The sequence below is a fragment of the Carcharodon carcharias genome, chromosome 23 (genome assembly GCF_017639515.1).
Source record: "Carcharodon carcharias isolate sCarCar2 chromosome 23, sCarCar2.pri, whole genome shotgun sequence".
In the NCBI taxonomy this organism is placed as follows: domain Eukaryota; kingdom Metazoa; phylum Chordata; class Chondrichthyes; order Lamniformes; family Lamnidae; genus Carcharodon; species Carcharodon carcharias.
This window is the reverse complement of record NC_054489.1, coordinates 37,256,824-37,274,158: the sequence shown is the minus strand read 5'-3', so window position 1 is coordinate 37,274,158 and position 17,335 is coordinate 37,256,824. Positions and strand designations below refer to the sequence as shown.

Below are 17,335 nucleotides of genomic sequence, written 5' to 3'. Positions count from 1 at the left end.
GCAGATGCTGGAAATCCAAAACAAAAACAGAAACAGAAATACCTGGAAAAACTCAGCAGGTCTGGCAGCATCGGCGGAGGAGAGCACAGTTGACGTTTCGAGTCCTCATGACCCTTCATGAGGACTCGAAACGTCAACTGTGCTCTCCTCCGCCGATGCTGCCAGACCTGCTGAGTTTTTCCAGATCCATAGTTCAGTCTGCAATGAGTTTACTGTTGTCAGCTGAGATAGCATTGGGGAGAGCTGCATTGATTCTATACATGGGCTGGTCAGAGAGGGAATTGTCAGGGTTCCTACTGCAGGTAGGCACCTCATGATCCTTGCTGGAAAATATGTGTGTGAGCGGCGGGTATTGCCAGGATCAGAGATGGCCACAATCGAATAACCACCAAGACCCACCATCTTGAGCTAATATGAGCCACTTGGGAAAGCAACTATGGAGCTATACAGCAACATTCACCAGCGCTTTCTGAAAGGAGGAGGGAAAGTTATGCAACGTTTGGTGAGGGGTTCAGTCTAATTTGATAACTCCAACATACCAGAGGACAATGGTCTGTGTGATTATGATGACAATTCTCCATATGGTAAACCTTCTTATCTCAAATGTACTTTGTGTGGTAGAGCTGTGGTTCCTCATTGATAGGGAAGAAAAAGACCATTGAGTTAGTCACTCTGGGCTTCCACAATGAGTGCAACCAGTCAAATTCATGAATGGATAGCTCAGAGCAGTGGAGTACTTTGAATTCAGCAACATACTTTTTAGTGAAAATTGTTCACTTAAAGAGAACATGGTCGGTTTTCTGTACAGAAATAAAGCAGTTCACAGAATTCTTTGCACCAGTTATCCAATTACTTCCAGTCATGACTTGCCTTTGTAGCACAAGGGGGCTTTAATTTGACACTAACTACTTTTGATACCTGGATACCCATGAGGTTTTTTTCCTCATGGAATGGGGGAATAAATGTAACATTTTGATATGTTGCAATAAATTCTTAATGTTTTCAATCTGACACCAACACAGCTTAGGGAGCTGAGGGGTGATGAATAAATGTGATTTGGTGCGAGTTAGGGCATGGGCAGCTGAGTTTTGGATAAGTTCAATTTATGAAGTGTAAAAGATGGGATCCCAGCCTGCAGAGCATTGGGTTAGTCTGGGAGTAACAAGCATGGATGAGGGTACAAACCAGTGGATGTGGGTTTCAGCTGCAGATGGGTTGAGGCAGGGAGGGGATATTATGGAGGTGGAGATAGGAGATCTCAGTGCTGGGGGAAGGCATGGGGCTGAAAGCTCAGTTCAGGGTCACGTAAGACACCGAGCACTTAATGCATGGGCATGCTAAAACTAAGATGTCAGCTGCTGAGGGCTATTCAATTCCAATATTTTCTTTAATTTTATCTAAGAGCAACGACAAGGAGATCAACTAGTTCATTATAAACAAATACAAGACCAATATACATGAAGGCAGGGAAATGTATAGATTTTTATACATTCCATTTAATTTAAGTCTAACCTAAAATCATTATCTCCTGCCTCCCAAACCCAGTGGACTCTACCACCTAGAAGGACGAGGACAGCAGATGCATGAGAAACACAGTCATCTCCAACTTCCCCTCCAAGTCACAGCTCGTCCCGGCTTGGACATATGTTGCCATTCCTTTACCATCCACTGGTCAAAATCTTGGAAATCCCTCCCTATCAGCATTGTGAATGTACCTTTACCAGACTGCAGAGAGTCAGGAAGCCGGCTCACCACCACCTTCTCAAGGGTAATTATGAATGCACAATAACCTTGCTAGCGATGTCCATGTTTGACAAATGAACATATAAAAAAAGCTATATGTCTATCCATTTAAATGCCCTGGAATATAACAACAAAAGCTCATCAACCTGAAATGTTAACTGTTTCCTTTGCCACAGACCTGTTTGCTTCAGTGTAAATTAATGCCAAATGTGTCTGCCTCAGCAAAGGTTACTCACCAGTCTTCCTGTCAAACTTCCAGGCTGGGATGTTTCTCGCTGTCGTTACAAGGCCGTCAGCAGGAAGAGGGACAGACACTTGAATGGGGCCGGACACTTGGACGGAAGAGCCATTACTGGTGAACAGGTGAATGCTGACTGCAGCCACAGGAATCAGTTCAAGTCTGGAGTGATTAACTGTTTATATTGAAAAAGAAGTTTATTTGAAAAAAAAGTATGATCAGCACCCTAATAACAGCATGTAAGATTGTAAAACCGATTTTCTACAAGCTAGTATACAAACTGGACTTTTCAAATCCAGCAAGGTCAATTCCACCAATTAAGGGTTATGGGGTGATATCTGGCCTTGACATAATGGGTGTAACAAATCTCCAGCATGTTTCGCACTCCAAATTCTTTTCCCATTAAACCATAGAAAATTGGACCTGGAGAGAAATCACTACCAATTCACAAACGCCCATTTTGCTCTACTCCCAAATCCAATTTCACCCACATGTACTTTACATTGACTTTTTAGGCTGAATGTTATCCATTATCCTGCCGTCAGTTGAATTGAAGAGAGATAGAATTGCCAAGAAAATGGCATAGAATTGTAAAGTCCCAATGTGGGAGAGCATGTACTTGATAAGCTTCAGCCATTGGCATCTGGCATGGCATATGGCCCCTAACCAGAGGTCCTTAATGGGACCGTTGCAGGCAATTCTGAAAAGGTTCAAGATGGTTTGGAAATGATTTTTATGGAGTCAAAGAGAGTATTTAAAAACCTTTTGACCCTACAATGACATAGGTAGAAAGAGGGATGAGGTCCTGCAAGCAGAATTTAGGGAGCTAGGAAATGGATTGACAAACAAGACCTCAAAAGGTAGTAATCTCTGGATTACTTCCGGTGCCACACGCCAGTGAGTATAGAAATAGGAGGTTAGTCCAGATGAATGTGCGGCTGGAGGGATGGCGCAGGAGAGAGGGCTTTAGATTTCTGGGACATTGGGACTGTTTCTGGGGGCATGGGAGCTGTACAAGGCAGACGGGTTGCACCTGAGCCAGAATGGGACCAACATCCTTGCGGGAAGGTTTGCTAGTGCTGTTAGGGAGGGTTTAAACTAACTTGGCAGGGGGCTGGGATACTTGAGAGGAGGTTCAGAAGGGGGAGATGCACAGCCAAGAGACAGCAAGTGAGTCTAGAAGGCATAGGAATTATAGGCCAGTTGAGGCACAAGGTTGGATGGCATTTATTTTAATGCAAGGAGTCTGACAAATAAGGCAGAAGAGTTGAGGGCACAAATTAACACATGGAAGTATGATGTCATTGCTGTCACAGAGACATGATTGAGAGGGGGGCAGGATTGGCTGCTCAATATTCCAGGATTTGGGTCTTCAGGCGAGACAGGGAAGAAAGCAAAAGGGGATAGAGTATCTCAATATTGATCAAGGAAACTAATTAATCAATTAGACTGGGGTTATTTTCCCTGGAGCAGAGGAGATTGAGGGGGGATATGATTGAGGTGTATAAAATTATGAGGTGCATAAATAGGATAGACAGGAAGGAACTTTTCCCCTTGGTGGAGGGATCAATAACCAGGGGGCATAGATTTAAGGTAAGGGACAGGAGGTTTAGAGGGGATGTGAGGAAGGATTTTTTCACCCAGAAGGTGGTGGGAATCTGGAACTCCATGCCTGAAAGGGTGGCAGAGGCAGAAACCCTCATAACATTTAAGAAGTATTTGGATGTGCACTTGTGATGCCATGGCATACAAGGCTATGGGCCTAGTCCTGGAAAACGGGATTATAATAGGTACTAGCTTGACCAGTGCAGACTTGATGGGCCAAAGGGCCTTTTTCTGAGCTGTAGACCTCTATGACTCTAAGGTCAAACTGCTGACTCCACAATGCCCAACAGGGGTTGCCTCTCCCCCTATCACTGCACCACTTTAATTTGCATGGACAGGCTGGGTTGCCTGGTGAAGTTACTAGATCATTGGCCCATTCCAACCAGCAAGTGGTTCCAAATAGGAGAGCAGCCCACCAAAAGGCTGCTAATGAAGGCGATCACAAAAAATTAGTCATCCTCACTTCACCCACCCACGTCCAACAGAAGCAGTCTCATAAGAAGTTACCCTTATATCTTTAATCCATTAACTTTATTTAAACAATAACCATAGAGAATAGGTTCAAATTATTAAGAAGGGTCAGGCGAAAGGGCAGGGAAAAAACAGTCCAACTTGCTCAACTTATAGCCTCTGTATTAATATGTCTGAAGATAGACATACACAATATGGTGCATTAAATGCTACAGAAAAGGTCTCTGTTCTCCTTTCCTGCCCTCCCTTTAGTACCTTGATAGAGAACCATTCCAAGACTGCCAAGTGATCAACCCAGCTCCCCCATAACACATGATAAACACCTACCAAGGGGCACCTGTAAATTCCTGCACTTAGAAAGCCAAGGGCAGTAGGTACATTGGAACACCATCACCTTCATGTCACACAACACCCTGACTTGTAAATAGTCATTCTTCTGATGTTGATAGATTAAAATCCTGGAACTCCCTATATTACAGCATTGTGAGAGAACCTTCACCACATGGACCGTAGAGGTTCAAGAAGGCGGCCCATCACCACCTCTTCAAGGGTATCAAGGGCAATAAATGTGAGCCTTTCTAGCAATGTCCATATCCCAAGAATAAAAAAATGAAAACAGGGTCTTCTGAAATCACAGATTTTTTTATTTATATCCAATCCGCTGCATCACATCTTTTTAGTTGGAGATACAGGGATCATTCTGGGTGGTTCAATGTTACTCATTTTAATGCATTTGTAAGACATTCTTACCACTGGTATTTTGATCCAGGTGTTAGTCTTTTTATTTTAAATAGATTGACTCCACTGCTACAGCATCATAAATGCTAACAGAATCTTGACACAATCAAGATCAGCTTTAGATGGAGTCTCTGTCTCTGGAACCCCCTAGCTATTCAAGACATGTAAAGCAGTGTCGGTTCCCCTGTATGCAAAGCTAGGCTCTGACAGAAAAGAATATTTACACTTGTGACTCCCCGCACATGCAATTTGTTTATCTTTCCAAGTCATCAGTGGGGAAGGGTGGTAGAAGGGCAGTTATTTCTCACAAGGAAAGACGATCATGGTTATTGGAGGAGCGCAGGACTTAGAAGTCATTCTGGTCCCCTCTCCCACACCACAATGTTGCACTGACACAGGTCACTTGCCCATCATCCCTGTCAGAGAATGGTGTATGACCTCAGGTGATTTGAAGTGGAAGAGAAAATAGAAATAAATAAATATAACATGATATTGTGAACAAAGCTTGCAGTACAGGAGCAAGTGTAGCACATCAGCTGCTGAGGCTTTATAAGGCTCTGGTTAGACCACATTTAGAATATTGTGAGCAATTTTGGGCCCTGTATCTCAGGAAGGATGTTCTGGCCCTGGAGAGGGTCCAGAGGAGGTTCACGAGAACGATCCCAGGAATGAAAGGCTTAACATATGAGGAACATTTGAGGACTCTGGGTCTGCACTCGATGGAGTTTAGAAGGATGAGGGGGGATCTGATTGAAACTTACAGAATACTGAAAGGTCTGGATAGAGTGGACATGGGGAAGATGTTTCCATTAGTAGGAGAGACTAGGACCTAAGGGCACAGCCTCAGAGTAAAGGGAAGACCTTTTAGAACAGAGACGAGGAGAAACTTCTTTAGCCAGAGAGTGGTGAATCTATGGATTTCATTGCCACAGAAGGCTGTGGAGGCCAGGTCATTGAGTGTATTTAAGGCCGAGATAGATAGGTTCTTGATTGGTAAGGGGATCAAAGGTTACAGGGAGAAGGCGGGAGAATGGGGTTGAGAAACTTAGCAGCCATGGTTGAATGGCGTAGCAGACTCGATGGGCCAAATGGCCTAATTTCTGCTCCTATGTCTTATGGTCTTATCATTAGAAATCATATTTCGAGTTTAAGTACTGTAATCTTCACAATAAATCCTTGGTTGCAGATGTTGTCAGTAGTGGTTCACAAAATGATGCATCTGTGAGGTTTCTGTAATCTTCCAGCTCCTCATATTCCCCAGCAAAACAAGGCCGTGTTAACATTCAAGTACCTGTTGTGTTGGTTTCATAGCCCAAGAGATAGGGGAATCCTTCCACTTCCATTTCGGTGTTGGCTGTTGTTAGGAAAGCAGACAGGTCATTATAGGATGCGTTTGCTGGAAGCCCAACATTCTTCCTCTGGAACTGGACCCATGGCTGATTCTTGGCACCTAAATGGGAAGAAAACTGACCATGATACCTGGAAAATAAAGCACCGCTTACATCAGATCATCACTGCAATGTTACAACATTTCTGTCTGACACACACACACAGTGTGGCTTCTGGTTTATTGACGCACAAAAAATTCTGCACACACCCTTCTCTGAAATTTCTCCCAGAAGTCACATTATCAGAGGTTGGAGGGGCATAGTTTAAAGGAACAAAAAGACCTCAAAGGCTAAAACAATCAATATTCCTCTTCATATGAAACATATATCCATCTCGAACATTGTTGGTCTCTCGTACATGGTGGTGTTGTGTATTTCCTGTGATCACTCTCAGTAACCAGTACTTTCCCTTAGTGATTGGACTTCTGCAGTTATTTCTCTTTTAGTTTCGTTTTCCTTTTTTCCCCTATCAGTTCAGTCCCCTCTTCTCACTGGGGTTTGATTCCTGGGGATTCCCCGCAACACCAAATCCTGACAATTAGCATTCTTCCCAAATGAGCCCATTAATGAGCAGAGTCTTTTCATCTTACAAATCCCCAATAACTTGCCTATTTTTGTTTGTAAGCTTTCATTTATATTTTTTATTCATTCTCAGGGTGTGGGCATCACTGGCAGGGTTAGTAATCGTTACCCGTTCCTAATTGCCATTGAGAAGGCGGTGGTAAGCCACCTTTTTGAGCTGCTGCAGTCTATGTGGTGTAGGTACAAATACAATTCTATTTTTCTGAAGTGGCTTGTTAGGAGGGAGTCCAGTGCTGTTAAGGAGGGAGCTCCAGGATTTTGCCACAGTGACAGGGGAGAAACAGTGATGTAGTTCCAAGTCAGGATGGTGAGTGACTTGGAGGAAAACTCTACAAGATGTACTGCAGCAGCTCGCCAAGGGTCCTTTAACAGTCCTTTCCAAACCCATGAACACCACCACCCAGAAGGACATACACACTGACAAATAGTCCAAAGAAAATAAAATCACTCCATTAGTAATTTGCTCTGTTTTCTCTCATTTACATTTAGGGACAAATCCAATTCAAAGCTGTAATATTACATGTATCATCCTATATCCCACCACTTTTCATCTCAGTTTCCCTGATTGATTTTTTTGTTTCCTTCCAGTCTTTCATATTTGCTTTTTGTGCCCCTTTCTCTCTTCTGCTCTTCTTTCCATTTATTTACATGCTTTCTGATTAAATTTTATTTTTTGTCTCTTTATTTTCTGGTTCCAAAGTTTCTGGTATTCTGGATCAGCATTAAAAGAGGCCAACAACAAAATGGCTGTCAAGATTTCCGAACAAACGTACACAGGATTGCACTTTCTTTCAAAATCTCGGCAGCTATAATACAGGTGTAAAGCTTTTTGGGGCCATGGGCGAATAATAAATATGGGCGTCATCAGGAAATTCTTTCCAACTATCTGATGATAACTCAGGGTTCTTGTACATTAAGCAGTGCAGCTACTCCCTTCTCAATCTCATTGTCCACAGCTACCAAATTGGTCAAGTCAGGCTGTGAAAATTAGGTTGGTTCGGATCAAGCTGGGTCATCTCTCATCTATTTCTATCAACTGTCAAGCTGAGCAGGCCTAATTTGTTGCTAAATTCAGGATAACAAATGCCTGCAATGATGGTCAAAAGAGGAACGGATCCAGGTATATTATACTAACAGTGTTAGTGGATCCAGATATATTGCATCAGCAGTGTTAGTGGATCCAGATAAATTGGGCCAACAGTGTTAGTGGATCCAGATAAATTATGCCAACAGTGTTAGTGGATCCAGACATATTGTGCCAGCAGTGTTAGTGGATCCAGATAAATTCTGCCAACAGTGTTAGTGGATCCAAATAAATTGTGCCAACAGTGTTAGTGGATCCAGACATATTGTGCCAGCAGTGTTAGTGGATCCAGATATATTGTACCAGCAGTGTTAGTGGATCCAGACATATTGTACCAGCAGTGTTAGTGGATCCAGATATATTGTACCAGCAATGGTAGTGGATCCAGATATATTGTACTTACAATGTTAGTGGATCCAATTATTGTATGAGCGGTGTTAGTGGATCTATTGTACTAACAGTGTTAGCGGGGATCCAGATATATTGTACCAGCAGTGTCAGAATCTGGGAATGACAACATTGAATTTTTTTCAAAAATATGGTAATTTATTCACAAAAATGCCTTGCTGGGAAAATGTCATATTAATTTATTTAATCTCATTAAGCAATCTTTCTTCACAGATATGGACAAATCAATTAAGAAACAAACTGTCCGTCAATTTGAGACTTTTAATAAATTCTGATTAATTAACTTTTAAACAACTTCAATTTCCAACTAAAATAGTGAGGAACTCATAAGAACACAAGAATTAGGAACATGAGTAGGCCAACTGGCTCCCTGACCCTGCACCGCCATTTAGTAAGATCATGACTGATCTGATTGTGACCTTAACTCCACTTTGCTGTCATAACCCTTGACTGCCTTGTAGATCAAAAATCTAACTCGGCCTTAAATCATTGGTAAATTTAAGGATTCCTTTCAACACAATCCCGGCTCAGGTGTATAAGCATTATTTTACTGAACTTTCTCTCACTTTGAAATCCAAGCATGAAAAATCTTGCTGCAAGAAACAGGATTCTTCTCTCAAGTCTACCTTTGATCTTTTCTCTCTTGCAAACTATGAACTTTATCAACACTATGACGATTAGTGAGCCTCTTAACTTTCTACTCTTCTTCCTTCTACACTTTAAATTTGTCTTCCTATACCATCTTGTCCCTTCTTTACAGTTCCAATGTTGAAATGAAGCTTCATCATAAAATCCCTACTTCAATTCAAACTTTCTGAGGATTACTAAATGTAGAACTCCTTATCTTCCTTAGTTTATTTCTTCCTCTCATAGTCTTTTATTACAGACTTGATGCTATCCTGCACTTTAGTCCTCAGCCTTTCAGCTTGGTTTCTCAATAGTAAATAAAAGCAACATTTTTCTTGCCTTTGGCCATCAGCTGAAGGATTCATGGTCAGTCTTGAATTAGGATTTTTTGATTTATCTGAACTCCGGGCCTCCAACCTTGCTGAATATTGAGAATTCATACAGCAAAATAAATTAACTCACACTATCATTATACTACAGTGCCATCACTGACAGGAACCTGGCCTCCAGTACAAGCACTGCAATGGGGCCGATGCTTCGACCTTCAAAAGAGGGGGAGCATCAATTTAGGATTCTCTGGTTCCTCTGCGACAGGACCAGAGCAGCTGCTGCTAAACACTGACTGTTTCCACCTAGAATCAGGTCATTAGCCCATTAAGTCTGAATATTGTAGTTCTTCACATCAACGAGCCTCCTAATCCAATCACACTAACTCATGTTTTCTACACTACAACAGCGACTAGACTTCAAAAGTCTTCATTGACTGTAAAGTGCTTGAAATGTCTGGTGGTCATGAAAAGTGCTATATAAATGCAAATCTTTTTTTTAAGAGCGACATATTCGCTACCCAAATCCTGAAGGAACTATTTAATTTTCTGCTACTATAACACTTGCTGGAAGATAAGTTGATACTCTAACCAGCCTCTGTACAAAAATTATTCTTTCTAAATTCCCAAATATTATCCAATATTCTTGCTCTCCCTGTTACTGTCTCACATTCTAGTGTAAAATGTCCATCACTAATTACTATTTCATGATGCTTCATTAATCTTGAAGTCTTCTTTCTGATCATCCCCAAAGCCTTCTCAGCTCCAATGGAAAAAATAACAAACCTCTCAGGTTTCTCTTCATAACTGTAGCCTCTCAATAATCTTGTTAATCTACATTACAACTTTTCCATTATAAACTTGGCTACTGGCTGCAAGCAGGAAAGGAGGCTGATTTTTCACTGGCTAGTCATAAAGGTCTACAGCACAGAAAAAGGCCCTTTGGCTCATCAAGTCTGCGCTGGTCAAACAAGCACCTAACTATTCTAATACCATTTTCTAGCACTAGGCCCATTGCCTTGTATGGCATGGCATTGCAAGTGCACATCCAAATACTTCTTAAATGTTATGAGGGTTTCTGCCTCTACCACCCTTTCGGGCAGTGAGTCTCAGATTCCCACCACCCTCTGGGTGAAAAATATTTTTCTCCCATCCTCTCAAAACCTCCTGCCCCTTACCTTAAACCTATGCCCCCTGATTATTGATCCCTCCACCAAAGGGAAAAGTTCCTTCCTGTCTACCCTTTCTATGCCCCTCATAATTTTATACACCTCAATCATGTCTGTCCTCAATCTCCTCTGCTCCAGGGAAAATAACCCCAGTTTATCCAATCTCTCCTCATAACTAACACTCTCCAGCCCTGGCAACATCCTGGTAAATCTCCTCTGCACTCTCTCTAGTGCAATCACATCCTTCCTATAATGCGGATTCCAGAACTGCATGCAATACTCTAGCTTGGCCTAACCAGCATTTTATACAGTTCCAGCATAACCTCCCTGCTCTTATATTCTATGCCTCAGCTAATAAAGGCAAGTATCCTATATGCCTTCTTAACCACCTTATCTACCTATCCCGCTACCTTAAGGGACCGGTGGACATGCACCAGGGTCCCTCTGATCCTTGGTACTTCTCAGGGTCCTAACATTCATTGTATATTCCCGTGCCTTGTTTGTCCTGCCCAAGTGCATCACCTCACACTTACCCTGATTAAATTCCATTTGCCACTGATCAGCCCATCTATATCCTCCTGTAGTCTAAGGCTATCCTCCTGACTATTTACCACCCCACCAATTTTCATGTCATCTGCAAACTTACTGATCAACCCTCCTACATTCAAGTCTAAATCATTTATATATACTACAAACAGCAAGGGACCCAATACTGATCCCTGTGGAACCCTATTGGACACAGACATCCAGTCACAAAAACACCCCTCAACCATCACCCTCTGCATCCTGCCACTCAGCCAATTCTGGATCCAATGTACCAAATTGCCTTGGATCCCATGGGCTCTTAACTTCATTATCAGTCTCCCATGTGGGACCTTATCAAAAGCAAGTCTGTTAGGCCTTTCCAGTAATCTACAACTTTCAAACAAGAGTACATGGATAAAAGTTCCAATGTCTTTTTACTTGTCCCACCCTGGTACACACTCAACAAATTGCAGACTTCAAGCCTGTCATTTTCTGTCCATCCAAGGTAAATGGAAGGAATACAGCTCTGCAATTTGTGAGGAACAAGGAGAGAATTTTTACCCAGAAACTGTGGTCCATGGTCTGTGCCTGCTAGACTAGAAAACCTGGACTAGATTCTTCAGGGCTGAAAGCTTTAACTACTGACCTACATTTATCAGAATGGCTTATTAAATATTCTTACAATATACGCACAATTCAAATGGTAGCATTCTAATCTGTGCTCTGTCAAGGTGTCAGTGTTTGCGCTCTAACTTATGAATCATTAGGTTGTGGATTCAAAGTCCACTTCTGAAACCAGAGCACATAAGTTAGGCTGACATTTCAGTGTAGGAGTGCTGCACTATCATAGGTGCTGTCTTTCATATGAGTTAGTTAACTGAGATATAATCTCTCGGGTGGATCCAAAAGATCCCATTGAATTATTTGAAGAAGAGAAACTAATTTCTCCCAAATTTACTCCTCGACTATCATTAAAACAGATAATCAGGTAATTTACCTCATTGCTGCTCAGGGGACTTTGCCTCCTGTAAGCAGTGTATAGATTTTCTTTATCCCTATTGTTCCCTACATTACAACAGCAACTACACTTTATAATATTTCATTGGCTGTGAAGTGCCATTGGAAATCCTGAGGTTGTGAAAGGTGTAGAATAAAAGCGAGTTTTCTTTTTGTATGTCAGGATTCACATTAAAGACAGAATAGTACTATCACACCAAGAGAGTGAGAGAACCAGAGAGTGCTGAAGGATTTTTCAATATGTTCACATAGAGCTTTAACTTTACTCAGGAGAATTCCATCTGCTCTCCTCTCCAGGATTAAACACCACTACACAACAACGTCAGCTACAGTAAAATAAATAATAATAGAATGCTACCGACAGGATTTCAGTAAGCCCTAATGGTAGCTGTGTAGAGGTTGTTTTACAAATTTGCAGCCTTGGTCCTGCCTTTTCCGCTACAGAGCGTCTTGCTAAATAAATGCATGACTTCTTTATGTTAGTCTCCCAGCACTGAACTGAGAAATTAGCACTGACATCTTAAATATACAATACTATTTTATGTATGATATTTTAATATAAAATAATATGTTGAAGATAGGAACACAGTAGCATAGCAGTAATGTTACTGGAGTAGTCCACCCAGAGAGCCAAACTAATGATCCATAAACATGAGCTCAGATCACACTATGGCTGCTGGGAGAACTTAAATTCAATTAATTAATCTGGAATAAAAATGCTAGTCTCATTAATAACGACCATGAAACTACCAGACTGCCATAAAAACCCATCTGGTTCACAAATGATCTTCATGGGAGGAAATCTGTCATCCTTACCCTGTCTGGTCCACGTGATGCCAAATCTACAGCATTGTGGTTGACGTTTAATTGCCCTCTGAAATGGGCTAGCAAGCCACTCAGTCATATCAAACCAGTATGAGATAAAATGCACTGTGGGTGTACCTGCACTGCATGGACTGCAGCAGTTCAAGAAGCCTGCTCTAGCACTACCTTCTCAAAGGCAATTAGGGATGAGAAATAAATGCTGGCCTCACCTGCGATGCCCGCATCCCAAGAACAAATAATAAAAAAAAGCTTCATGCCAGCTATACCCCTGCAATTTTCATCTTTCCCAAACCTGGCGCGCGTATGGAGATAGCATTCTGAGGTGTGTAACACCAAGGTGAAATACTGGTAGTGGCAGTGGTGAGGTCAATTTGAGTTGAATTACAATTATCCCATAGAAAACACAATAGCACATCATTAAAATATATTAGATTTAAACGTGACTTTTTTTCTTGCTAGCTTATTGGTAACACACCAAATAAACTTTGTGGCGACCTTAAAAATTCAGGAATTAATTTGAAGTCCATGTTTCAAATCCACCACAACTTCTTATTTTCCCACGTAAATTTTTTGTTTAATTCAAACTGTAATTTATACTTCCAATAAGCAAATAGAAAGTACACCTTTTAGCTATCTATCACCTTTCCCAATGGTAGCACAGAACTACCTAATAGGAGTGATGATTCATGTCTCTATATCATGTACATTGCATACCAACAGGAGTAATGTTTAAAGGAAAATAGGACATAAATGCCACAATTTAACTTACTGGGGACATAGCGGTAATGTCACTGGACTAGTAATCCAGGGGCTCAGGTTAATGGTCTGGGAACACGGGCTCAAATCAAACACAGCAGCTGGTGGAATTTAAATTCAATTAATAAGATCTGGAATTGAAAGCTAGTCTCAGTAATGCTGGCTGTGAAACTATCATTGATCGCTGTAAAAATCCATCTGGTTCACCAAAGCACCTTTTGGAAGGAAATCTGCCATACTTACCTGGTCTGGCCCACATGTGACTCCAGATCCACAGCAATGTGGTTGACTCTTAACTGTCCTCCTCAATGGTCAGTTGAAGGGCAATTAGGGATGGGCAGCAAATGCTGAGCTTGCTAGTGTCACCCATATCTTACAGTTTTTCCAAGTTTTACTTTTTAAGCCTAAGGTGCATTAAGGTGATTGGGAATGAAAAGTAGACAAGAAAGGCTATACAGACCATTTCAGGAGAAAGAGGCTCAGTGGGAGACTCTGTGTGCCCATATGTACATGCACAGCATCCATTTTACAAAGATTCAATGCTCCCCTGTGAAACTCAATGTGCATGGCATCTCAAAGAGAAAAAGAAAAGAAACAGAAGACCACTGTTTCTCTACGTCTAATACATTGGACATCATCAGCTTTTCACCTGGCGATGAAGCATGTTAAAAAGTCATTCATACTTTCAGGTTGAAAATCAAACGGTCCCACATATAACAGACTCATCTGTAAGGTCATGTAAGAACCCTTGATGCATTATCTTAACTCCTTTAAAATGAGACTAGAAACTTTACAAAAGAGTGTTAAATATTGCGCAGAAGTAATGGTCAGTGGAATTTTAACACCTTTGTTTTCTGGATATTTTCTAACACTCCTTACATATGTGTTTGAGTAGTTTACTTTCACACTCCGCTCTCTCCTGATTGCCTAATTGGCTTTTCAAAGGCATTTAGTGGCCCCGAGTTTCACAGGAGCTGTGATGTGGAGGTAGGATCATCTACAATCAGTCCTTGCATTGGCTTTACCCAACTCCAAAAATGTTTTCTCCAGGATTCTCTCAGGTGTGATTCATGTCAAATTCTATTCCAATCAATGTTGAACTTTTTATTAAACTTATTCAATCAATTGTGGCATTCAATAACAACTTTATATACACATCTATGTGTGTATACACACATCATATATATATCTGTATATGTCTATATATTTATATAGATATATAGAGCACCTTTAACATTGAAAAATGTTGCAAGGTTCTTCACAGAAGTACAGTTAGTAAAAGGATGTCAAATGAAAATGGAAATATTTGGATGGATGATCAAAAGCTTCCATTCAAGGTGGGAAGCTCGAGTTGGGAAATTGGCTGGCTTGGCAAACCCGCCTCCTTTAAAAGGGTCGTCGCCCACCATGTTTTTGTTCAAGGAAGGTGAGGTCAGGATGGAGTTGCGCCAGCCACCTCCAGAGGCAGCTTAGAGGCAGCCATGGGGGCAGGCGAGTAGCCAGCCTGCCTTGGTTCTCTAAGACATTGGTCCCATTGTATAAAAGGATGTTGGGCCCTCTAGCTCTCACCAGTTCTCCCCCCCCCACCCTGGCACTTCCATGTTCCATCATACCACTTATGCCTCCTCCATGACCCATCATATCCCTCATGCCTCCTCCATGCCACCTCCCTAGCCACTCACCCATTATCCACTATGGGCAGACCCCAGTAGCCATATGGAGATGAAAAAGTAAACTAACAATCTAAGAGAGCTCTCACTCATATGCACTTAACATTGAAAAAAGCTCTCATTCATGAAACCCATTCAAAAGATTTAAATCTCCTCAAGGCACTAATCTGTTGTAAAAATAAACTTATTTTCACTAACCACATTAAAGACAGCTAATCCTTTAATAATCTCTTAAAGCTGTCAATCATAATGTGAACTCAGCCACCCTGCTGAGATTTTGAAACTTAGCCAGGCATTCCATAATGGGCTCAGCTATAACAACAAACTTTTGGAAATGTCAGCAATGAGGTCTATTGAAACTGTAGGAATAGCTGGCTTTTGTTTTTGTCTAAGCTACACCAGATGGCCTATCAATCAATATAGTTCAGCAGCGGGCATCTTTCACTCTAACTGAAAATTAGAGCCTTTTGTTTTAAATGTCATTTTGAACCAGCTGCAGATTTAAACATCAAATCATGACACAAACAGACCTTCTCTGTCCCTCAAGAGTGTTTATGTCTCCTCCATAAATTTGTGACTCTCATTCTGTGCCATTAGAACACGAAAATGGGAACTGTTTAAATTTAGCACTAATTACAAGCTCCAGTTTACCATTCTTGTGATTCATGACTCACCGCCGCTTCATCCTGCTGGCAAAAAATGGAATCTGCCGGAAATAGGGGAGGGACTTCCACAACTGGGTCCCACCCACCATTTTTAAAGGCCTCCAGAGTCGGCCTGACTCAGCAAAAATCCGACCCTTTGTCCAGAAGGTGTTTTAAAGAAGGGTTTTAATGGAGGTGGCAAGGTATAGGGGCTTAGTGATGGAATTCAGAGCATTGGAGCTACACAGTCAAAGGCACATCTGCCAACGGTGAGGTGAAGTGGCAAGGAACTCAAGAGATCACAGTCAAAGGGATTTGTAGGGCTGGAAGAGGTAACAAATACATGGAGGGGTAAGGCCATGCAGGGACTTGCATGAGGATGAAACTTTTATATAAGAGACCTCAGAGAGCTAGGTCCTAAGTAAGTCAGCAAAAACAAATAATGGGTGAGCAGGTTCTGTTAATCTCCAATCTAATCAAAGGCAGAAGTCCCCATTAAACTTTATTCTGATCAATAGCAAATAACATTCCAATTAAACTATTCTAACCAATGGTGAAATTTCCATTAAACCATTCCACTGGGAGAATCCCACCATAGCAAATGTTGATATTATCTCATATTATTAATCACCTACAATTTCTTCTTCTAATATGTTAGACACTGCTTTAGACTTTGCTTAAACCACCTCACTTTTCCCTCCATTCAACACTCAAATATATTTAAAATGCTAATATCCAAGTTTCTTTATTTAAACACGGGGATTTTTTTTAAACTGAGATTCTTAATTATAAATATGTTTATATTAGCTCGCTACTATTTTTTTGCTGGTTATTAATCACCAGTGTAATGTCAGGTGGCTGCATTCCCAAGCATTTAAATGAGCAGAAGCATTGTGATTCATGTACGTATTTAACACCCATAGAAGGAAGATTGGGACCAGCCCTGCCTTCGTGTTCCAGATTTATTGAACCTCCTCCTTGCTGTTTTTGGAGGCTGATTAGCCAGGTGCCTGACATGTGCAGAAGCCAATCGCCATACAGAAGGCGATTCAAAACTATTGAAAGACCACAGAACTTCCATTTTTCCAGTAAAGTGCTAGTCCAATCATGCCCAGCGTTCTCAATTTTCAAATCTCTCCATGGTTTCATCCCATGCAACCTCAGTGATCTCTACCGCTATCCATGTAAGAACATTAGCACATAAAAACAGGAGGAGAAATAGACTGCAAGGTCTGTCAGACCTGCTCCATCACTGCATTCAATCATGGCTGATCTTTGGCTTCGTCCCAACTTTTATGCCCACCCACCCACTCCCCATATCCCTCGATTCCCTGAGAGACCAAAAGTCTGTCTAGTTCAGTCTTGAATATGCTCAATGATGGAGTATGCACAAATCTGAGGTAGAGAATTCGAAAGATTCACAACAAAATCCTCAAATTTACCACTGTTCTTTGCGACATTATAAGCCTGTTTTCTTAATCAACACTATCCTTAACTTTCTTAGTAAACACTAAGTGCA

At 41.4% G+C, this 17,335-nt stretch overlaps 1 protein-coding gene across 1 annotated transcript in view; it reads right to left on the bottom strand.

Moving 5' to 3' along the window:
- fam171a2a (family with sequence similarity 171 member A2a) overlaps positions 1 to 17,335 on the bottom strand; it is a 274,253-nt gene that overhangs the window by 87,407 nt on the left and 169,511 nt on the right. The window contains exons 4-5 of the mRNA XM_041173473.1: positions 6,087 to 6,245; positions 1,980 to 2,156 (exon numbers count right to left, since the gene is read on the bottom strand). Coding sequence (XP_041029407.1) covers positions 1,980 to 2,156; positions 6,087 to 6,245 — 336 coding nt within the window. The remainder of the gene's footprint in view (positions 1 to 1,979; positions 2,157 to 6,086; positions 6,246 to 17,335) is intronic.